This window comes from Diplotaxodon limnothrissa, linkage group LG17 (genome assembly GCF_057381915.1).
Source record: "Diplotaxodon limnothrissa isolate DT_005_m linkage group LG17, D_limnothrissa_male_GT1.1, whole genome shotgun sequence".
Taxonomy (NCBI): Eukaryota; Metazoa; Chordata; class Actinopteri; order Cichliformes; family Cichlidae; genus Diplotaxodon; species Diplotaxodon limnothrissa.
Window position 1 is genome coordinate 34,612,214 of NC_140612.1, and position 25,115 is coordinate 34,637,328.

The 25,115-nt window shown below is 41.9% G+C and overlaps 1 protein-coding gene across 2 annotated transcripts; it reads right to left on the reverse strand.

The window, feature by feature from the left end:
- Positions 1–220: 220 nt before the first annotated feature.
- On the reverse strand, positions 221–24,839 carry mdfic (MyoD family inhibitor domain containing). 2 transcript variants are annotated; one of them, XM_085376099.1, is made up of 5 exons: positions 24,591–24,839; positions 24,116–24,277; positions 22,039–22,149; positions 5,156–5,536; positions 221–736 (listed from the first exon to the last, which is right to left on the reverse strand). In XM_085376099.1, exons 2-5 carry the CDS (start codon positions 24,207–24,209, stop codon positions 486–488), a joined length of 837 nt encoding a protein of 278 aa, XP_085232225.1. In that variant the 5' UTR covers positions 24,210–24,277; positions 24,591–24,839; the 3' UTR covers positions 221–485. The 2 variants fall into 2 exon arrangements, with proteins under 2 accessions (XP_085232225.1, XP_085232224.1); XM_085376098.1 differs by having other exon boundaries at positions 24,116–24,310.
- Positions 24,840–25,115: the final 276 nt, after the last annotated feature.

A 25,115-nucleotide genomic window follows, 5' to 3' on the forward strand; every position in this document is an offset into this window, starting at 1 on the left:
GCAAACCTAAGTTTCTGATAATAAAAAAAAACAAAGTATTTAAAATGAAAACAGAATAAATGTTATTTTGTAAATGCAACATGTCGGTCACCAAAATGACTAAAAAGAGGCAAGATGTGATACAATTAGACAGCATTCCTGATGTAACAATCGAATCTCTACTATACTGCTTTTAGCAACAGATGGAATACTTACAATACACTGAAGATTTAACTGACGAGTTCATATATCTGGATGGTTTAGATGGCGAAGCCCAGTGTTGAAATCCATCTTTCAAAGCATGCTGTACAAACCAGGCTAGTTTGCACATACTGAAAAGTCAGGCACACAAAAAATAGGACCTTCACGAAAACATATGCCAACCACCGTGCACACTTTCTCCTCTATCCTTTGCAGAATTCTAAAGTAGCAGCAGCAGCAGCAGCTTCCTTCTAATACTTTCGGGGTCTTGCTTATCGCCCTGGTCCACACCAACACGGGCCTGTCTATGTGGGGAAGCAGATGCCGCAGCACTCCATGCAGATTTCCAGGCAATCTGAGGACTCGCAGCAAGCATCCATTATGCCACAGTCCATGTCACAAGGGCAGTTGCAGTCGTCGCCCAGATCGTCGGTGCAGCAGCAGCAGCAGCAAACCTCTGATGTGCATGCGCCGCATGAGGCCTGGGCCACCACCATGTTGCAAAGCGTCAGGAACTCACAGAAAAGGCAGGCCAAGATGCAGTGAACGCAGCAGTCTGGGTCCAAGCAGGGGTGACAAATAAATCAGTCACAAATCACACACAAAGATAAGGAAAAAACTAAAAAACTAAAATTAAAGCATAAATATTTCCAACTGTGGTGGGGAAAACTGTGTATAGAGAGTAAGTGAGTGATGCATGCTCAGCAGGCTGACAGGTGGAACACAATACGCATATGGCAAACAGAAATAAAAGAAAACATCCAAAGAAATCAATTTTCCTCTGCAGTTTTGATTAAGAGAATTGCTAAGCAATTGTGGCATTATCATGCAAACTGCTGGGCTGATCAAACAAAGATGATTAGCAAGAGTCCAAGAGTCCCTGCCTGGCAACTAGGTGAATTAATGCTTCCAATGCCAGCACCTCTGATTAACATTTAACCACCTCGCAGGAACTCTTTACGTGGCCGGTGGAAACTTTCGGCTTGCTGTTCAACAGCAGCCTCAGCAGTCTTCAACTTACTAATGTGTCCATTAAGAATCATAAGTGTCATTTTGAAAGGCCAAATGAGTTACATGTTTCACTGTACAGTTCACAGTGACAGTTTGTTTGTATGTAAGAGATCTAGTGAAGGTAATTTAAACTTATTGACAGAACATAATATTTGGCAGTGTCTCAAACCAAAGACTCTGTCAGAGTATCCCCAGAATGTTCAAATCTCTGATCAAACCCGTCAGTTATTGTCATTAGTTTTGAGCATATAGTCGTGTTAGAATCCCTGAAATTCTCTGAAGTGCTTGAAATGATCTGAGGAGCTCTTGTACCTGGAGCAGCTCTAAGAGGCAGTCGATGCGACTGAGCAAGCTGGGTAAAGAAGGCAGCAGGTTAAAAACAACATTGTAGCTCCGACTTGATTACTGTCTGTTTTGTTGCTATCTGATTATCTCATCCGCACATTTGAAGAACATGTTGTCAACAAGTTATACAATACAGGAGAGGTGGTCTTGTTTCCTGATCTGAAATGAACTAAAACTTGTCTTTTAATTAGAGCTGGAATTACTTTCTTCCAAAAAAGAAAAGAAGAAGAAAATCCAAAATAAAACTGTCCAGGTGAGGTTGAACACAGATCAATGATTGTTTAGCCATGCCTATATGTTATCCTTGGTCAACCTTCCCCACACTAAAACCTCTGGTCGTTGCATCCAACTCACTAAACCATACTGAACATCCTTCTGTAAGTGCACCTGGCAGACACTCCTTGCAGCTGTCTCCTTTCTGAACCAAGGCCAGCGCAGCGCCCCTGCTTTGGAGTGTTAAAAAGACATGATATGGATGGATGCAGAAAAATAGCATTACAAACAGGGCTCATTTGCATAACTTTCATCAGCCCATCTTGAGCTGTCAGAAGGGGCTGTTACTGATTGGGTTAGAGGGAAAGCGAAAGGAGGAGAGTGTGGAGGACGGAATTGGAAGCTGAGGGCCTCTGAATGCTCATGTTTGATTAATCAAAGTAGAGGGGTTTTTTTTTCTCCCCCCTAATTTTGCACTGCTAAGGGCTGCGGAGCTGACCAGAAGCGCTAGCTGACTGCGATACAAACAAGATAAAGAAGGGAACATGAAACGAGAAAGCGCGGCTGTACATGTGAGGGTGCCTGAAGTTCGAATGCATCTTATTATCCTTATCTGAGGCCATAACACTGGCAGTAATGGAAGATGCATGAGAATAAATCTTTCAGTATTAAACATGTGGGGTGGACATGCAGTAAGCTGCTACTGGCCAGAATGTGGTTTTGCTTCATAGACCTTTTTTTTTTTTTTTATGCTGGCATGCGCTGTAAGTGTACTGCCATCCGAGTTCTGCAAAATGCCAGTGAGAGCAATAAACACTGCTCGGCCACAGCTTCAAAGTTCAACCTAACAAACTCTGAAGGACCCAGAGGGTATAGCCATGCCAGCATTCGGAATGTAACAGCAGACTGTGAATACGATACAAACACAGTACATAGGCATTAGGCAGTGGCCAGCCAGCTCAGCTATTCACTTGGATGTATAATTCAGCACCAGCGATTAGTCTGTATCTTATAGAAGCCAGCAAGGAGGAAGGGAAAAGTGGTGGGGGTCATATACTGTACACAAGAGAGCTGGACGCAAGGCACATCTCCATGAAAAACAGAGAGAGACAGAGAGGCAGACAGAGACAGAGTGAAACCAAGCAACAGACAGACAAGAGCAGCATACACTGACAATGTTGCTGTTTAATGTCAGTGAGTGGAGATGAAGCCCAGAGTTTGCAGGGCCAAAAAAACAGCGCCCGGCGCCTCTGAGGAAATAGTATGAGACATCTGGAAAGCTGACATCAAAAAAAGGGGAGCGGCATGACACAAAACAAGCTGGATGGGCCTCAGAGCGGCAAGCTGTGCAAAACATTCAAACTCACAAAGAGGCAAGCGAGAGGGCAAGAGAGCTGGGCAGTCAGGAGGCGGAGAGAGAGAGAAAGAGTGATCAGACAAAGCCTTGGTGGCCACGCGAATGCACAGAAGGCACACTTGGGTAAAGGAGGCAGAGGATGTGGGCCGGATAGTCAATGTCCACCACATGCACGTAAAAGCAGGTCTGTTTATTAATGCATGACTGAGGGGGGTAAAAAAGTCAAAGGTAGAGGACTACAGCTTACAAAAACACACGCAAACACTTTCAAGTTTATAGCTTAGGGAAGTTTTTAACAATGCGCTCACAACCCTGGCATGAAATCTCTAAATGAAGCGGCTGAAGCGGCTTGGAGACGTTAACCGATTACACACAGTTCACAAAAAAAATAGAAACATAAACCCGATGACAAGAGTCGAGACACCCCACCTCGCTAAACAAAAGCAGCGTGCTAAATGACTCCTCAAAAGCTGTTATCACAGATTGGCTACGGTGCCAACGGCGCGTGCCAAGAAACACAGAGAGCAACAGAATCCCCAGAGCTAGTTCCTGCTAGCTTACGCCTTTTATTTCCTGTGTTCGGGGGGCTGTTTAGGAGGCTAATTTCACAGGCAAACAGATTATGTTAATCCGTGTAAACATTCAAACACAACAGCTTGGCTCTTTTCCGGGGGGAAATAAATAGTTGAGAGCGAACATATTGATTCTGAGAGCTCTCACGCCTGCAAATAAGCAACACAAAAGCCATAATGAGACTTGTTGAGCAGCTGTTTTTGTTTTTTTGTTTTTTTAACTCCCTGCCCACTCTCTTGCTTTTGTTCTTTACCAATTAAGATGTTGAAAACATGATGCGTCTAGAATATCTCTTGGCGGATGGATCGCACCTTTACCTGCACGGTGCTGTGCATGTGCGTGAGTGCCTTCATCAATCTGGGCACATATTTCACGTACAGACAAATGAAAAGGACCACTTTGCTCTTACATCTCTACCTGACCACTATGAATCTTGGTTTTTGTTTTTTTTGTTTTTTGTTTTTTTTTTGGGGGGGGGGGGGGGGGGGGGGTGTGAGCAAATCCTCACATAAAAACAGTAAATCTGCAAAGGCCATGTTGGATGAATAAAGCAGGAATTGCCTATCTACTTGAACAAAAATAAGCCTAAACACTGATATTCTATGAGCTACAGAAAGATAGAACACATGGAAGTCCACAAAGTACAGTAGCTGGAGAAAGGGTCGAGGGTGGGGGTGGATGGGGCCCTGTTAATGAGGGCCATGGTGCTGCTGACGGGATGTAGGGAGAGCCAAAAAGGTCCCAGAGAGGTGTGAGGGGCCGTGAGGGGCCCGGAGGAGGCTGGTTATGACTTAATGGGCACCCCGTGCTCTCCGGCCTCGTTAGACGGTCACACCTATCTCCACAATGGAAAAGGACCGGGCAGCCGCCTTCATTACTGGACTCACCTCAGCATTGCACCTGACAAAGTGACGGCTTCCCTGCATGGCAAACGGACTCTCTGGCTTGTTGTTAAAGAAAATAAAAGCCACAGGGGCGAGATGAGACGACATTTGCTTGACGGGAGTGATAAATATGAGAGGTCACGCACCACCATCATTAAAAGGTGAGAGGAGGCAAGAATGTATTATCAATATCTTGTTAGGTATTATTTCATGCGCACCTGCGAAGAATACGCCCATTTTGTTTGATGGTGAGACTACAGATTAGGGGATACTCCATCACAAGTCTAAACCTAAACCAGGTCAGAGAGGATATTTACAGTTTCCTGGAAGTGGGCAGTACAGAAAATTCCTTTTTAATTGTTTCTGAACTCGTGATTTTATAAATTGGTATAATGATTGGTGTGCTTTTTTATTTAAGGGTGGGGGTTCTCTATAACGTTCTTCATTGAACCATGCAGCTTAAACCATTCCTGCTACATAACAAGGTAAGATAAGAGGGGAAGAAGCATACAAGCAGTAAAGTTTCAGAAATGTTAGTATTGGTTAAAAAAAGTGCAGCAGTGTGTCACTAACTTGAGTATGGAGGCGTTACCTTCAGGTAAAGGAGGTTTCTGCGACCCTGTTGAACTCCCTTTGCTGCGTCGGCTGCTGTCGCTGTTCACTGACAGGCTGGACCGCAATTTTCTCTGCATCCTCTGCGACACAGGCGTGGATGGTTGCTTTCTGGGCTGCTCTGTCATTGGAGTAGCAGTCGCTGCCCCCGAGCCAGGACGTGACCCGCCCGTGGCGTTCGTGCTGATGGTTGCACCGCAGGAACACGTCCGCGTGGCCTGTGATCCGCCGGGGTGGATTCCGTTACCGTTACTCAGCACGGGTGTGCCAGCAGTGCTATGGTGAAAGCCATTTTGATCCTTGGCAGTGTCTTCTTCAGCAGTTTCCGTGGGCACTGGCTTAGACTCAGACTGGGGTTGAGCTGGTCAGAAGAGAAAAGATATTAGTTCTACTGTTTTTAAGTAAAGAGCTGGGTGTGTGTGGATTTAGTACAATTAAAGTACTTCATGGTCAGTGTAAAGTGATGAAAGTTGTAGTATATTTGATTCATCAAACTCATCTGCAAGCTAAGGCTTTTAATATAAAACAAAAACACACTGCTTGAAATTGCAAATATACACTCTCTCTAGAGACTGAAGGAACATTTCTTAATCAGAGCAAAGCATCAAGTCAGTTGATCTGGTCAATTAAGAACAGAGGGGGTTGTCAATCAGTTTTAGCTGCTGATAGGTGCACTCGATGGGCAGCAATGGGACAACCACAAAGTTGGAATGGTTTGGAGGCCACTGACATTTTTCGCTCCTCATCTTTTCTGGTGGTTTTTTCCACTAGTTTTGCATTTGGTCAGTGTCACTGCTGGCAGAATAACGCGATATAGGACCATACAGAAGTTACTACCATACAGGTAGTCCACATCAATACGTGCCATGGCCAGAAAGTTGCTGTGTCTCCCAGCACAGTCTCAAAAGCATGGAGAAGATTCCAGGAGACAGGTGGTTACCCTAGGAGAGCTGAACAAGGCCGTAGAAGGCTTTTAATCCATCACCAGCCCGATGTCCTTTAGTGGACCTTGAGCTCATTGCTTGGTCCTGTGCTCACTGCCCAGCACTGTGGAGCCCAACTGGCATTTGCCATAGAATACCAGAATTGGCATTGGTGACCTATACGCGAGACACGAAAGGCTCTGGAGAAGCTGTGGAGAACATTACGGTGCCTGTAACATCTTTCAGCATGACCAGTTTGGTGGGGGTCAGTGATCATCTTGGGAGGCATATCCACGGAGGCACGGACCTCTACAGGCTAGGCAACGGCACCTGACTGACACCAGCTATAAGGAAAGATTCCTTGGAGCCACTGTCAGACTGGTGCAGTGGATCTTGAGGTCCTCCTGATGCACAACAATGCCACACCTCATGTGGTGAGGGCGTGGAGGCAGTTCATGGAGGATAAAGGAATAGATACCATTGACTGGTTCCCCACGCTCACCTGACCTAAATCCAAAGAACACCTCTGAGACATCATGTTTCAGTCCATGGACTAGCATGCTGCATCATTTTTCACTTTGCTTTTGGTGTCTTTGAATTCAGCCCTCTGTGGGTTTACAATTATAATAAGCATCCTTTCATTCCCAACACATTACCCAGACCATATCGGCACAGATACCCGGCATGATTTTTTTTCCCCACTGAGATATGATGTGTTTTCAGAGTGTCCCTTTTTAAGTGTATTTTTAAGCTGAATGTAGAGGATGAAAGAAAGAAAACAAAACTACAAAATAAGAGAGATGTATTAGTTTACTTTAATAACTTATGTTTTCCAGGTTTTTTTTTAATGCTTCTGAATTCCCTTTTACCTAACTTCATTTTTGCTGTTAGAGAACTTGCAATCTCAGCACCTTGCACTTCATATATTTTATTCGCTTATAAAGTCACCGTAGCCTGCGAGTTTCACTTCTTACAAAGCAACTACAGTAATGGAGACACGCCATTCTAAGCTAAATCACTCTCAGCAAACCGTGCCACCATTCCCTAACATGATAAAAATCGATCACACAGCAAACATTTCAACTTGGAATCAAAAAGAGAGGAGCGGCGAACTTTATATGTGACAGGATCACAAAAGCCCCCGCTGCAGGCAGACGAGACAGTCGTTGGAGCCGTACCTCGGTGAGTTTAGACAGTGCGAGAGAGATTAATACAGTAAAAAGAGAAAGACAGCTTGTGATAGTGTACATATACAAAATGGCTGCTGTCTACAATAGTAATGATCTCCTCTCCTGTGAAAGCTCCGAGATGGCCTCGACGAGCCTTTCTAAGAGCACACGTGACAGCCGCAGAAAGTCGGGAGACAGCGACCTGTCTGATAAGAGAGAAGAGGAAGGATACGAGTGAGCAAAGGCGGTGGCATTTCCCTGAGAAGAGCACCTGCACATTCAGCTCTACTGGGAGCTACTCCTACATTACCTTCGCTCCACATCAGAGCCACTTTGCATGTGCACTTGCAGCAAGATTTTGTGAATTATTCATCTCTCTCTTTTTTTTTTTGAGTTTGTCTGTGTGAACCCTACTTATTCTTTTCCCCCCCTCAATGTAATACTTTCTTTATATACATTGAAAATATAACATCTTGACAACCAAACTTGAATTCTGCCTTATTCAGCTACTGCTTAAGGATGTTTAACATGCAGGGCTGTTTAACAGTTACACAGCTGTCCAAAAATATATCTATATATAAATAAATAAAATCAACAAGTTTCCAAAGTGGATGCAAACATAAAATTTAATGTGACTCTGGTAATTTCTTTCCATCTCTATTTTCTTTCTGTCAGCTCACCAACAAGTGCAATTACGGTTAACAAGAGTCGGAGAGAGTGTGGGAATCGGGCCTTGCGCTTTTTAACAACACATCACCCTGGGAGAGGCCGGACGTGAATGTGGATGTAAAACAAAGCAATTAAATACACACTCTGGGTTTCGCCTTCCCCTCATTCGGGCTTCTGCATGCTGCCTCGATAAACAAATATAGACTTGAGGGATCAGGATTCCATGCAATTTGAATTAGACAACTGGGTAGCGCACGATAGAATTCATTATGCAGTGATTTAAGACCAGGTTGATGGATTTTCTTCTCCAAAAAGACAAAAGCCTTGCAGCCTGCCCATGACAATGTGGGGGGAAGAGACTGAAGCCTAACAAGGAGGCTCGGAGCAGGGGCTATATTTGTTGCTGTTTTTTCCAGCTTTACCCCTGACAGCTGTAACTTGCTACATTTTTCACTCATTTTAATATATGTATCCTGTATTTTATTCCACTGTGTCTTTTTAAAAAAAAAAATCTTTTCAGGAAGAAGGCTAGAAAACACAGCGAGTCAGGTCTGCAGCACATCAAGACACCAGTACTCACTTGGGTGGCCAAGATGGTGACTTCACCTTCCCACCAAGATGTTTTCCTTTAAACCAGAGTCTGTCTGTGTATTATAAGACCTGTTAGATTTCTTTAACATACATTTCCATACATAAATTGCAATTATTAATTTAGCTAATGTGTGATGCTGATGTCCCCGTTGCACCTATTACGCGCCAGTGCCTGCCCACCCCCCTCCTTTTTTTGGTATTATCGTGGGTGGATAGTGCTACGCTAACAAAGAAAGCGAAGTGTTGAATCACTCATAATCTGTGAAAACAGTATCATGTCACAGTTATCTTAATCTGCTTAAGTGACAGTCACACAGCAGTCAACCTTTTTTCTTTGGGTGCTTTTTCCCCCCCGACTTTCACAAAGCAGCTCATTAACCAACTATTTTAATCTGCAAGCATCACAAACCAGACTGCAAACATTCAAATTTGATGAATCCAAAATCACTATCTAATCTAAAAACACATCCAGAAACTTAATCAGAAACACAGCCTTACCATTCACACTGGCCTCAGTTTGTTCCTAACTGATTAACTCCTCGTATACATCAAGATTTATTGACAGCTGACAACTAGATTAATGGGGAAACCCCGGTTTGCCCACTGTATCACTGCAGATTCATAGTAATCTACCTGTCTGAGTATGTAGTCAGAGAACAGAGAACTCCAGTGGAGTTTGCCATGTGTCTTGTTTAAGCAAAGTAGCCACATGGACTTGCACAATTAAACACACATTCACGCACAAACTGCACTGGCGGGCATAATTACCTTTTCCTTTTGAGAAAGCAAAGCTTTCAATTTGGCAAAATATAAATAGCTATTAACTCATTCACTGCCAGCCATTGGCAGTGAATGAGTTAAGAAACCACCATATAAAAAAAAAGAAAAAAGAAAAAAAAAGAAAAGTATATTAGAGGCGATTTGGGTTTCTGACACACTGTGGAGAAATATAACATTTAGTCTGAGGGGGTTGTGCTCTTCAGTGGCAGGTTCCTGAATAGTCTTTGCACAGTTGCAGTCGTTATTTTTATCCTGATGAACGCGGTGGCCGAGATTAATGGACGCGATGGAGCAATATTCATAATCATTGATCATAATAATGGTGGTACTGTCAGAGATGGCAGTGACAGACTTGTACAGTCACATGAGACAAATGAAGAGATAATGAGGAAACGCAGAAATACACTACGTTTGAATTTGTGCTACTCTGGAATCAGAAACTTTCAGTGCGTGTGACTTACAGCAAAAGTAAACTCTAAAGCATATTATCTACTACCTCCTACACACCATTCAGCTTGGCGTGCACTGTAAACACACAATACAACACAACAGACTGAGGAAAGAGCCATCGTTTATCAAGTCAACTCCTGTGAACCCTATTGAAGTGCAAACCATCCAGTGTGCATTCAACTTCTTTCACACAATATTCAGCTTTTAGCATTTCAAGGTAATGCGATGCTGTTGTGACGTTTCTGAACCCACGCTTTGATTCCACATCCAAGGTACAAATGTAAGCTGAGTCTGCTGATAAATCCTGACAGAGCAACACAGGCTCACCGCTAATACACCGCTCCGCTAACACAGCAGGAAACAAATCCCATGAAGTTTGAAAAGAACGTACAAGTTGTGCATTTGTTACAACATTGCAGCAAAGCATCCGAAGGTGTCCTAAGAGATCCACATGCACACTTTAATAGGCTGTATGTCCAGTTCTTCCCTCCAAACAAAGTTTAAATACAAGCACACACACACACACACACACACACACACACACACACACACTTCAAATTGGACTTGTAACTGCCCTATTTCTAGCACATCAACAACTGTTGAGAGTGTACATTTGTAGTTGAATAAAACATGGTATTCCCCTACACACGCTGTCACACACATCACAGGGGAAACTAGGGGGTGAGTGGTTCTTGACTGTCTAAGCAGCATCCCAATTTGGTCCCAGCTACTAGTAGCTGACAGCCTCAAATATCTGGGGAGAATTTTTAAAAGGCCAGTGTTTGATGGATTCATGAAGAACACACAAATATAATTGCCATTTGTCACCGAGTCTTCAGTGGCTGCGCCACACAGGGACCGAGCAGCACAGTGCCTGGAGAGAGCTGGAGCTGCACCAGAGCTGTGCAAGGCTAGGGGTGGGTGGGTGGTGGTGGGAGGGGGTCGATCTGTATGTAAAACTGAGTATATAAACACCTCCATTTTTGTCACAGAAAATGGGTCCTACAGGACGCAACTAGAAATTGCACCCAGAAGACAGCATGGCTACTGGAGATCTCTCTCTCTCTCTCTCTCCCTCACACACACACACACACACACACACACACACACCTAGCTACCAGGAAGGAATATGCATGTATGCATGTCAGCTGTAACAAAGCTCCATACACAAGAATTCTAAAATAGTTGAGAACATGAAAATATAACACAGAGGTCAAACAGGGCAGTATGGAGATTCTCATTTGCACATAACTACATCATGAGTCACAGGTAAGGCAGGGAGCGGATTGAACAATCACACCAGTGCTGTATTTCTAAAGCTCAGTGCTTTTTAATATTAATGCCCCCGAGACGGAGAGAAACAGGGAGGAGAGAGAGACGAAAGGTGTTTGCCCAGGCTTATTAGAATGCCCATCATAGAGATCATACAGTTATTCAAATGTCACATCATTCCCACCAAATAAACACCACAAGATGAATACAGATTGTGTATCCATCTCCTAATGGCCATTATTACACAATGGCACAAGTTTGTGAGTTAACACTTGAAGGGGCCACGCAAGCGGGCAAGGCACCTGTAATTGTAGCCTCAGACTAGAAAAAAAGGAAAAGGGAGGATGCACAGCAATTCCGCTAACACGGCTGGTGTTTTGTTTATTTTTGGGGGCTTGTATTAGAAAAACATGTATATTTTCTGCTCGACTGGTCATGTACCTGCATGATTGAAATGCTAATTTGTAAATGTGCAATGACCTAGCCAGACTCCTCCAACTCCCCCCACCCCCCCTCGCTGCCAAAACAGCCTGAGGTATCATCTCTCCTCCTAACAAACAGCAGCATGTGGAAGAGCCCCTGCCTTTCAATCCAAAGGGATATATTTTCTCATTAGAAATTATACATCTTCCCTGTCCATATTTATAGACGCAAAACCAGGGGAATTACGCTGCAGAGAGAGTGAGAGGGACACACACGGAGAGAGGAAAATAGTACAATGAATGTTATTACAAAAGGGCTCTGATTGAAATTTTCCTTGGGCGTCTGAAAGCCTCGTTTGCAGTTTGACCTTCTAAACTACCGGACAAGGACTTCCTTTATTGTCTAGAAGGACGAGCTGGGAGGGAACACGCACAAGTGGCTCAGGGATCATCGTTCAGGTGTCCAATTAAAAAAAACAAACAAACAAGAAAAACATGATGATGATAATCATAGTGTGAAAAGTATCAATATAAAGGCATTTATCAGGAGTGTCAAATGAGTCAACCAGCAGCCGAGAACGAGCTTTTGATCGGAATATTAGCGTCCTGCGGTGTGAGGAGGTGGCTGCCGTGCAAAGTCAGCGCTCTTGTCTTTACACAAAGTGCATGGCAGCCTGACACGGGCTAACAGAAATGTCACTTGTTCCAACAGACTGCAGCGATCTCACGGCAGCGATCACACAGCAATCCTAACCCTGTCAGTTCACACACATGCGCAAAGTGTTTTGTATTTATCCAAGATAAAATGGTGATGATGACGGCTTCGCAGCTGCTGATGATGACCGTTGAAGAAAGCTAAATTACCTGCTCTGACATTGGATCCCCCTCAGCCAAAGTGACATGCTCTGAGTGTGTGTGTGGTTGCAAGCATGCCAGGGTAGTCTGCAACAGAACTCTATTAACTGTCTTGACCTGTCAAGGCTAATCATATTGCATAGCATCTCATTTAAACAGGAAACATCACATTTCTGTCTGTTTTCCTACCATAGTCCAGGACAGTCAGTCGATAACTACTCAGCAGTCAAAGACTGTCGCCCACCCGCCTTTTAATTCTCTGTGACAGTCATTCAAAAATTTGACTCCACCAACCTACTGAAGTGAGACTTGAAGACATCGTTTAATATTTCCACTCCTCATTTCCCACACCGCTGCTGCATCTACCCAGGAAAAAGTGGAATTAAAAAGAAAAAAAAGAAAAAAAAGAAAAAAAAACCTTCGACCTTGTTCTGCTTAATTACATTTTACAGGAGTGAAGACAACTTGAAAGACAATAGCTTGATTCGATGACACGAATCCATCAATCTACTCAGTGCAAGTGTTCGCATTTCTAAAGGGAAGGAGGTGGTGATCGAGGAAGGGTGGGGCGGGGTCCGGGTCACCAATTCTTCTTTGATTTCAAAATGGAACATTTTCCCAGATTAATACGTTGACCGCCATCACTAAAACTCCCAATGAGATGCCACTTTCTGTGCGATGAATCATGCTGAAGGGAAAGTCACACACGCATTCAGCCACCAAAGCTCCAGCCACACAGGCCCCAGGTCTCCACTGTTGTGTGGAATTTGGCACGGTGCTAATTTGAGTATTACTAATACAGCGAAGAGCGAGGAGCGTTCAAAGCCTTGCAACTAGCCTGCTGTGAGAGACACTAAACGTTGCACTGTTCTCCACTTCTCCTCATTTCTGAGATGACTTTTATACGAAGCTGTTCCTGCATTAAGCTTTGCCAAATGCCTTCCATTCCCCTTCATCTGTTTCTTACCATCCACGAGGAGGGAAAGAGTTTATAAAGACAGCCAAATGCACGACTGCAGTATCTTTAAAAAGCTGCACATCTTGCACGGATTTAGACTTTACACGGCTAGCTACCACAATTTCTAGAAAGATCAATTATGACGTGACTCAGAGCAGGCCTGAGGGAGCTGCCAGGCTTCATACTCCCCAAGACAAAAAAAAAAAAAAAAAAAAGTGCTCCACCCTCTCCTCGTCGACGACTCAAAACAAAAAGAAAAAACAAAAAAAACGGCGCAACAGTGAGGAAGGAACGGGAAAAGGGGGGGAGAAAAGGGAGGGAAGGAGGAGAATGGGGGTTATTTTCAGTTTCAGTTACATCGATGACTCAAATATTCCACCGCCTTTCAAAATCTCCTCACTGCAGCAGAAGTTCCACAGGAAGCTTTGCTTGTTTGAAATTCAACGGCGGGCGCGCAGACATGCACATGCGCACCCTCACACTCGGGCACATGAAGGCATGCACACATGCAAAGATGAAGCAGACACACAGGCAACAACTGCATGAGCCAAATAAATTTTGTGGAAGATCCACGAACACTAATATTGAAGTCAGAGATGAGGATCTGCCACTCACTAAAAGCCAAAATCCAGCTGAAGTCTGACTCTGGGTCAGAAAGGGGAGAGGCAGTCTATCAAAATGCCCCCACACCTAGTTCCTTTATTTGCTCAGTATCAATCTCAGCATTAACCCTCTGCTAATGGGACAGCTGTGGGTCACCGCCTCGCATTGTCTGGATGCCAATCAAGGCCTTAAGCTGAGAGATCAGCCTTTGGGACAGAGGTGATCGTCTGCCTCTGAGTGGCTTTTAAAACACAGAGACGCCTGTATCGATTTTAGCTCTAGCCTGAAAGAGAAGTGTGGGGTGAAGGGGGTTGTGTCAGCTGTGGTTGTCTGTGCTTCTGGACGGGAGCCAGCCGCCGGGTCCCCGGTCACCCTCCACTGATCAGGGGGGCCTGACACAATGACCTCGTAGAAAGGCACTGAACCTGCAAACACGAACGGGGCAAGGAGTTGGAAGCTCGAGGGGTTCAGGGCTAGCAAGGGCAACATCAGCAGAGATCTCAGTAATAGAAAAGGGTTTTAACCTTAATGTTGGAGCCAAAACCCTGTTAGAGGCCAAGTAATCCCCCCTGTGCTATCTGATTTTTTTCTCTCCCCCTGTGTGTGTGTGTGAGGAGCTTCTGAAATGCATTCATGCTGTCATGTGTGGCACTGGTTAAGGAGCTGGTAAACATGGTCCAAACAGTCCAGCTACCTTGCCATATCTGTGCTAAACGGGTAAAAAAAACAAAACAATAAGGTAGACAAAACACAGAAAGCCAGGTTTATTTCCTGTGTTACAGCACTACCAAAGAACAGAGCTCCTATGCAGTTGTAGCACAATGAATTTCTTTTTCAGTAGTTACGTTTGAAATCCTTTATACTAAAACTTTCTCAAAGTTTCGATGACTAAGAGCAGGTTTAGTTAGTGAGTTTGAGGGTCACACAGGAAAAGGTGCACACATTTCTTAGTGTTTGTAAAGCATCTGTTCAGAAGATGGAGATTAATGTCAGTCTAAGCTTTGAGCATATTTATAGATTTTTAGACATTATTGTGGTGATCGTTAAATATTTGCCACCGTTTAGACATCGCTCTCAAGGTAGAGCTGGGCGATAGAACGATAACGATATGTATCGCGATATAACTTTTACTCGATAGAGAAATTAAGCTATCGCGATAGACCTCGCCGCTCTTGTCCTCTTAAAAAAAAAAAAAAAAAAAAAAAAAAAAAAAAAAGGTCAGCCAAATTAAGTAGCGCAGAGCCGAACCAATCACAGCCGCAGCGTCACGTCGCGTGACTTGTTACGTACAGCACAAGTGCCAAGCCGCACGTGTGTTTGTTTGGGAAGCAGCCAGCGGGTAATGGAGCCAGCGCGTAATGGAGGAAATGAGTGTGCCGACTAGAAAAATCAACCGAGCGTGACCGAAGAGAAAACAGATGATGGTTCCAATGCCGGAGAGATTGTCGAACGGAAGAGCCATAGAAGTTCCGTAGTGTGAAGGTATTTCGGCTATTTCAAGTCTGACAAAAAAAACAGAGTAGCGTGCACTGTAAATTGTGCCGAAAACAAGTCTGGAAATACAATAAACTGGTGCATGCGTCACACTGTGCGCCACGTTATTGTTTCGGTGAAATGAATTTCTACAATACTGTTAATTCTACTCTCTGCAGTGTTTAAATGCTTACATATACACACAGTTACTGTCCGTCCACACATACGACTCGGTTCTGCTTCTATGCCCCAGCTTTGTTTACTTTTTCCCACCGAGGCTTCTAGACTTCTGATTGGCCAACATTTCTGCACGGTTAGGAATCTAGCGCCACCTGCTGCTTTGGCATGTTCATAGCAGCGTTTTCCTTCATTTCTGCCTTTATGTGTGGACGGGATTCTTTTTTAAAACGAAAACGGAAAATCTCAGTTTTCAAAAATACCCGTGTACGTGTGGACGTAGCCTCAGTCTCTGACTGGAAGCGCTAATTCGTCATTCGGCTTTTGTCAGACTAAAGTAACTGTTAAAACTGTTTGAAAAGCTAAGCTATACAACAAGGAGAGATTGAGAATTTCCTTTTAGTTCTCAGTTTATTTGATATTGACAAAAGTTAGTCAGTTTTGTCTGTTCTTCTGTAAAACAAACTAAGATTTATTTTTAGAATTAATATTTTGTTTCTAAGTGGAATTGACAATTTAGTAGTCTGTTTCGTTTGTTCTATTTTGAAACTTAAACGCTTTAGCGGCTGCCTTTTGTGTAGTTTGCAATATTTGCCTTTATTTATCTGAAAAAGTCTCATGTTCCTTAAGTACATCTACCCTGTTGAACTTATTATGAGAAATAAATATTTAAATCAAAACAAGCTGCTGATTATTTCACATTTTACTTGTGAGCAACGGCACATTTAAATCTTACAAATATAGTTATTTGGCTTATATCGTGATAGATATCGTTATCGACTGAAATGAAAAAAACATATCGTGATATGAAAAAATCTCATATCGCCCAGCTCTATCTCAAGGGTTCTCAAAGAGTTTACAGTCATATCAGTATTAACCCAAAACCAACGAGGGTGGGAGTAATGTTCACATTATGCTTATTAAATAGGTATAAACTTTCTTAGGGTGTGGATATTATGCAATATTGTTAATACTGCAGGATATATTTTCTTGCAAATTTTCTTCCAGAACCCTGCAGATCCCCAAAGCCCACTTTGTGAACCACTAATCTGCTGAAGTGACCTAAAAATCGTTGTACTATTGTGTTATAGCATAAAAGTACTTTCAGGTTATTGCGTAAGAGTGCAAAGATTGGCTCAAGAGACAGAGTGGGTCGTCTACCAATCAGAAAGTCAATGGCATCCTTGGGCAACATACTAATCCTAAAGTTTTCCTAGCAATCACGCGAGTGTGCAAGTGTTACAAATCAGTTCTTTGCATTAAAATATATACATAGATAAAACACAGTTGGATTGTTTTCTACAAAGTCTAAAATGTAATGGATTTGGTTGACACGTATGTTTCTTTTAGGGCCTTTTGTGTGTTTCTATACAACAGTGTTGCTTCTTAACCCCATGACATGTTATAGACATGTGGAAAAACAAACCTCTGACCCTTACTCCAAAACCTGTGCTAGTAACAGTGTAACTTTCAGCTTCTGAAATGTGTCCTCAAAAGTAACAAATCAAAAACTATTTATATTTCTTACGAGTACACTAAAAGTGTTAAAATGACTTCAAAAAAAATTACTCTGAATTTAAAAAAATTCTACGCAGTCTCCTCAATCAAAATCCATACATGTTGTCTTGCAGCTAACGTGCACTTAAAAGACTGCGGTCCACAAATGGAGGTATGCATATCTAATCATCTGGCTCAAGTATTTTGAATATCTTCAAAAAAAATAAAAAATTAACAGCGAATAGTCTCGGGCACTTTGGGTAAAATATGCTAATTAACACACTTGAAATTTCCCATATGAAATCTATCTGCACCAAGACAATGAGAAAATAATTACAACAGAGGTAGAATTACAATGACCATTTTAATCAACCCCTACACTAGCATTTCACCCTATTTATACAGTTTTTGATTCCATGACCCACTGGTAAGTAATCACTTGAAAATTACAGTTCAGTTTATAATAGGTCTATGCTTTAGACACATTATTTCTGCAGACGGGGCTGCGAGGATTGCAATAAAGATATGGATCTTGCATAACAACAATTACAATGCAATTCCTATACCTAAAAAAAAAAAACATTCTTGAAAAAGAGAATTGACACAAGGTTAAAAAAAGTCTTAAAGTACTTAAAGCACTTTGGAAGACAAATGAAACAAAGTGACACGATCTTAGAATGTTGATTCAACAATTGGCCAGCAAAAACACCTCGAGGAAGCCCTCGCCGCCCCTTTTTTCTTTAAATCTCATATTAAAAACTTTATAAGTTCATATATAACTCTGAATTGTTGAATCCTTTCTGCAAAGACAAATGAAAGTATATGACACGACCACGTTAAACAATTCCCGTTGCTTCCCTTTGTGACCTCCACTTCCAAAAGGTCAACTCGATACACAGGTAATAACCTTGAAAGTGTGCAACTAAAGAGTGAAATCACAGATTCACACAAAGGCCAGACTAATGTCTTCCTTTAGAAAAAAAAAGAAAAAAAAAGTCATGCTATTTGACCTTCTTTTCTCACTACAGAATTTCCATGAGATTTAAAAAAAAAAAAAAAAAAAAAAAACAGACCTGTTCTTCACATGCTGGTAAGGTCATCTTTATCAACTGCAGAAGCATTAAAAAAAGTATTTGACAATCTTATGAATAATGTGATGATTAAACTCCTAAAACTAGTGCTGGGTGGTAGCAATTTATTTCCAGACATGGGCTGGAGAGGCATGGCCCTGTTTGCAAGAGATATCAGGTGCTTGAAAAACCAGAATAGTCTCTTGAGGAATGTCTGTCTCCCACACATGACTCTTCCTCCTCTCCCAGGTTTCAGAGCCACAGAGGAACTGTGTGCTGACAAAGGTCTAACAAGAGGGGCAGAATTGTACTTTTGTTGTCTAAGCCGCAATGGTTTACAATCTAAGCGGCGACTGGAATTTATCTTGTTTGCAATCGTAAATTATTACGCCTCGCACAACGCGTGGCATAACAGTGTTCACTGCACTTTCCTTTAAATGCGCTCTGCTGAGAACATTTAAAAAATACAGAAACACCACTGTGTTTACTTTCTCATTTTAAGGGGGCCCACTGATTAAATAGACCACTTGTCAAAACAATGTTATCATAACTGAAATAGGATCTTTGCTGTTATTACAACAATATAATGGGCTTCCTCTTGTTGTGATAAGTCACCATCCACAAATTGTACACAGCTTTAAAATCAGACAGCCCTGGGACACAGTCAGGACTGAGATGTAGGCGGGCAGATGATTTCTTATTGATTTCCTGTTTCTGTGGTGAAGAGAGCTCTCAATTACCCCTGCCAGCGAGCAGATTGGTTCCCTCAAAACACAACCACAGCGAGACTGCCAGTCTATGACATAAATAGGTTAAGTTAAGCAGCCCTAAATCATTTTTCCAACTATTAGATGACCACAAACAGACAAAGCTACTTAAAAACGTTCTCCAAGATTATAGTTCATTTTCTTTATTTACAAACCTGGGTATCTTACATGTCTTTTTAGCTATAGCTCAACTTCATAATGCAGTAAGCTCCACTCTTTGAAAGGCTCAATGTTACTACTGAAATTAGAAAACTCAACAATTTGTAGAAGCTTTTAGAAATCAGACAAATTAATTGGGAAGTGATTTTATCCCCTACACTGATGCCTATATATCATGTTTGATTTTATGGTTTTATTGTACTTTAAAAAAAATAAAAATAAATTATTGTACTTTCTGAAACCATGGTGGAATGGTTCATGCGGTCGCTTAAACAGTGAAAGACCCCCAGTTTGGTCCCATAAGAAGACAGATATTCCTTGGGAGATGCATCCAGCGCTTGAGTCTGCCAAATCAAGTATGCACAGCTACCAGCTCTGGCAGCCCCTTATGAATAAGGGTATAGCCAAAATTAATTTTTTTTTGTGTTAATATACATTATTAGAAGAAGAAGAAGAAGAAGAAGAAGAAGAAGAAGAAGAAGAAGACAAAGTCAGTTTAATATTTTGAGATATGTTACAGTTTTACTTGAGTTAACCCAAATGTAAAACTTTGTAAAACGGATGCAAAACTTTGTCTAACTAATCTAATGGCGCTCATTTCTGACTAGTAACAGTGATACTGAGGCGAGCTGTTGAGGATATCCTGAACTTTTCTGATGCCAAGCTGCTGCTTTTATTAGTGTTAGCCACTGTGAGACACTTCTTTGAAGTGCATCCAACTTTGTCAGAGAATGTCAGACAGTAAATAAACTCTCATAAAACATCCATACATATGCAATAATACTAAGTGCAATAATCCTTTCTGTCATCGTTGTATTTTTACTCAGTTGTATATAGTATTTGTATTTTATTTTTATCTTATTGTATATTTATTTTATTTTATTCTACTGTATATAGTATTTTATTTTATTTTATTCTATTCTGTACAGTTGTGTACTGTATTTATTCTTATTGTATTCTAATTTTTGCCTCATAACTTTTGCACTGTCCACTTCCTGCTGTGACAAAACAAATTTCCCACGTGTGGGACTAATAAAGGTTATCTTATCTTATCTTAAAATTGAATTATCCTGTTTATCAGAAAGTATGATTTCCTTTGCTAGCTTGTTAGCATACCGTCTGTGCAGGGGCTTGCAAAGACCTGAAGTTGTTTCTGTTCTGGATGCAGTTTGCATTTTACCGTTACGCTCTCGTACTGTTGTGCAATAAAAAATAAATAAAGGTAATGTACATATCCAGGCTGTAGACTGTGCTATTATTTTTCTCCTCTGGCACACAAACTGAAATCAGCTGATTGTGGTGCAAGTGCAAATGGAACCAATAAGTGGGCTCGACGGACAAGCACACTAACAATTCCAAGGAATTGAAGTACTTGGGACCGGTTCTCTACAAGAACTAACATTCCTACTTATAATTGTCACTTTTCAATATTTTAGCAACATCTAGGTGTTTAGAATTTCCTGTTTCATTGGGAAATCTCTGGAATATTCTCAAAGTATTCTATTGCAGGACAGAGTTGAAGACAAACTATTCAAACTAGACAAACTAAGTGTTTTTATTGTATTATAAATACTATAATCAGGCTTTGATCTTTCAAATGAAAAACAGGAAAACTTCTTTACCAGCCTCTGTGTGTTTATGTGTGTGTGTGTGTGTGTGTGTGTGTGTAGCAGAAAAAAAGAATCGGTGTGGATGTTAAGGGGAGCGACATCAAAATGGTAAATGGTAAATGGTAATGGTATCTGCTGAGATGAAAGCAGAGCATGCCTCCCTCTAAAAGTGCAATACTCCGCACACCTGCCAAGCTAGAGAGACCTCTTGACAGAATTTTCTTTTTTATTATTATCTCTTTTCCATGCTACTTCAGTAAACAAGCCACTGGCAAGTCATTAAGCTTAATACCAGAAAAGGCAGGAAAAGGCACCCTGGAAAAGTTAACAACCAAGAAACAAAGGAACTGTTGTCAAGAACTGTGTCAAATGAAGAAAAAAAAAAACAATCCTTATTATTGCTAGGCACTTACATGGATGGAAGCAATCAGGTGCTATTAGCCTATGTTGACACATCTCACTCTTCTTAGGAACAATGAAACACACACGAAGGCACACAAAGCTTTTAGCCCGTTTCATTTTGTGACCTGCAATCCATATTTCAATATCAATTCAAATTGCTGAACTAAAGTGCATCTTGGTTTAATTAGACTCAAGAAGTTCAATGTCAAATAATTGTTTTGTAAAACCTCACCGTGCACTGCATTTGCATAAAACAATGTGATTAACTCAGAGTTACAATACAGGCACACAAAGTTTCCCCAAAGGAAAAAAAAAATAAAAAATTAGAACCATCCAGAAAAAAAGACATCTTTTGAAAATCTAAAACACCTGCTAATGGTATGATGGATCGCAGGGAGGAACAATATACTCATGTAATCCTGGTGAACATTTCTTCAACAGAAAAGTGCCTCTAGCTGCTGGCACAAGTCTTCTTCAATAGGTGAATGATTGGTGCAGGCTAAAAAACACTGTGGCTAACATTCAATCAGAGTGTAAAGACAGCTAGTGCCAGAACCACAAACAGGATTTCCGCACTTCCAAAACACAGCGCTGAGGGTTTGGAAGGAGAAGTAAAAAATGACGAAATGAGCCAAGTCTTGGTCATTATGGCAGAATAAGAGCGCCTGCATGTTACCACGCTTACCAAGAGAGCTTGGTGCTATCTTGACATTACTTTAATTGGAAACACTGAAGCTAATATTTTAGTTGGCCAACTGACCCCTGCCTCACACACTGTGCAACTGCCATAACAACAACTATCCATATAGCGGTTGTGATGATAGAAAAAAGGACGAGATTACAGCCGCTTTAATGTTAAATAAATGGTAAACAGAACCGTTGTGACTGTTGCAGGCAGAACGTGTTTGTTATTTCCACTCTCTACAATTAAACGGTGCATTGTTGTTTATCATTAAAAATAACAGCAAGATGCCCCGCTGCCCGCCCACAGCTTTTCCCAGGTCGTTAAAACTTACTTCTTACAGGCTCGCAATAATTAGGCTTCTCCTCCATCACGTGACTCGGTCCTTCGGCGGCTGGTTTCCTGGGAGATGATGTTCTCCCTGATGATTCATTGTCACAAGCATCTAGGGTCACAAGAATTTAACGTCAAACAGAGCTGATGAAGAAAAACCCGCCACATGGAGAGTTGCGCAAACTAAGTACTGTGCTGCATGGTGACCGACAAGACGGGGTCGCTTAGTTTAATTTCATGCTATTAAGGACTCAGCTGTTCATTCCTTTAAAATAAAATAAAACAAAATAAAAAAAACAGATGTAAACTTTAAGTGTAGAGTTGGCCACGGAGGACAGAATATCAGGGACAGCTGGATGATCCAGAGGTGCGGAGGCCGCTCAGCATGTTTTTGCCAGAAAAAACAGGCCACTGGCAAACTGCACAACATTGAGGGGCGGTTCAGGTAAAGGCCTTGCCAGAGCTCTGGATCTCATTTTCTCTCCTTTTGCTCCCGGGCGTGCTCTACCTGCCAAGCTTTTTAACTGCCATAAAAGGCTGCATTCATCTAAATTGGAAAAAGTATGTTGGCAAAAAGAAGAAGAAGAAGAGAAAAAAAATCTTACAGCCTGATAGATGCGCAAATGCACGAGAGACAGCTTCACTCATCTGCCTAACCCGTTTCTTCTGGCCTCTTGACTTCAAGGCTCGCTCAGGCTTCGCTCACTGCACACTGCTGCTTTGTTCGGTAAATAAACCTTCCACAATGACTTTATTCACTGGTTTGGAGCCAGATGCCTACTCATAGGCCATAGTTTTGGGGGATTTTTTCCCCTTAAAACTGAAAGTTTTTCAGTGCCGTCGTGGAGCTCGAGCCTTCAGCTCGGTGAAGATTGATTCAACAAACCTAAAAAAAAAGAATCACATTTACAGAAGCCTTGCTCCCATACTCCCATACAACACCCTGTGTTTGTAAGCAAGTGATGGATGGGGCAGCGTAACAGATGAGTGCGGGCCAGAAACTCTGCCCAGACAGATATGGCACATATCTCAGCTCGGGGGGGCTAATGTATGGTAGCAGCGGTGACGTTAGCAGCAGTTCTGTGTGATGCATCGCAGTATTTAGTGATCACAGTTAGAAATAAATTGCTCTATTCTCTGTACATCCGCAGTCCCCGGGGAGGGGAAATCTAGTCCTAACTCCAAGTGCCTTTGAAGGTCCAGCAAAAAAAAAAAAAAAATCCATTCACAACCCAACAGCCCCAGTGATTGCTTACTTTGTCCTACTTTGCTATTTTCTGACAGTGCCATAATGATGCTTGGTATAAATAGGATGGTTAATGGTTCATTGCTTGTTTGAAGAAAAATGAAAAGGGGGTGTGGGGGGGTAAGCTTATTTTACATGTGATAATCTTAGGGGCAACTAGAAAGTTAATTAAAAACTATAATTGGCTGTGGTTGCTGTTAATAGTCACTAGGGCGTTTCTGCAGACTTTATTGGGGGGGAAAAAACAAAAAAAAACCCACAAACACTATCGAGCTTAAAGCTGGAGCAGAGATACTGATGCACACCAAAAGTCACATGAATATAATGTAGAAAGCAAGTCTGTGATTGTCCAGAGCAGACTGAAAAATCCTGATATGCCAATCATCTGTAGCACACACCCACTGGCTTGTCTTTAGGATTTGCTTTTTAGCGTGAGTTTCTGACTGAGTATGACACTATATTTAGAGCTCACTTTCATTACTGGTATGCTGGCAGCTAGGATTGAAAAAAAAAACCCTCCATAAACATGTACACCAGAGGCTGGTGTTATATAGGAGTTTTTTTCCCCTTTTTTTTTTTCCTTTGGATTGGATGTTTTAAGTGGGTAAGCTTGGCTTGAATGTGGGTAAAAGGTTCATTTTAAATGTGATTGGTGGATCTGAACCAGTACAGAGCCAACATATTCTGACAAAAAGCTAATTAGATCTTACAAAAGCACCTCTCTCATCCTCCCAAACCCTCTCAAGGATAAATACACCTGACTTATGTAACTGAAATTGTACGTTTCTAAATCAATCGGTTTTCACTTTAGGTCCATCCTGTGTTTTCTTACCGTGTGTGGCTGACAGCAGGGGACTTGTCTCCTGCCCTGGGCCCTTCGCTGGCTCTGCCAGCCCATCCGGATGAAGGACAGTCTCCTTGGACATGAGACAGTCGTCTTTTGGGGGGAAACAAAACAGCAGAAGTAGTTTCTCCCTGTCCTCAGCCTTCAATGCTGTGAAAACCAACGCCTCATCATCAGCACAGGCTTGAAGACACAAATAAAAAATGTTTTAAACAAACGCGCAGGTCGCCAACTTATTCACGCAGCGAGAAAAGTGACGTCGCGCTCCAGAAAGTCTTAGTCGAAATTTCCCTTTTTGTCGTTTTTTTTTTAAACATAAACTTACTGCAAAACTTCACATGGCGTTCATTTATTCACATACACACCATTTTATATATATATATATATATATATATATATATATAAACGCTTTAATTGTTCTAAGCGTTATTTACGGCAAAAGGCGACACGAAGGACAATTTACCTTTCAAACATGACAACTCCGGTGCTTCAGAAGTGATTTATTCCCATCCTCGCTTCCTCCAACTCGTTTCCCGAGACGTTAGGAAGAGAAAGGAAACTGGGTGAAGGAGTAGCTTCGAGTCCAAAAACTTTTCCGTAAGTATAGTTGGCAGTGTAACCGGGTCTCTGCTCGGTCCAGATGTTGTTGACGTGCAAAAAAACATGAATAATAATCCTCGCGACGCCCTCGACGCTCAGTGGCGGTAGTTTACTGAGGAAAGCTGCGTCTAAAACATTTTCATCATATCCGCATTCCTGCGCCACCACAGCCAGAGAAGCCACTCTTCTCTGCCTTTGCTACTCTTGGCGGCGGAGAGGAGAACAAGGCCCTCCCTGAACATGTGTCCCCAAAAATAAAGTTAGGAAAAAGTGAGTAATCACGTAAAATATATATTTTTTTCAAATATATATGTTGGCATAATAAAAAATATATACAATTTTATTTAAAAAATGAACATATTTTTGCATATGTAATAGAGTCATGAGA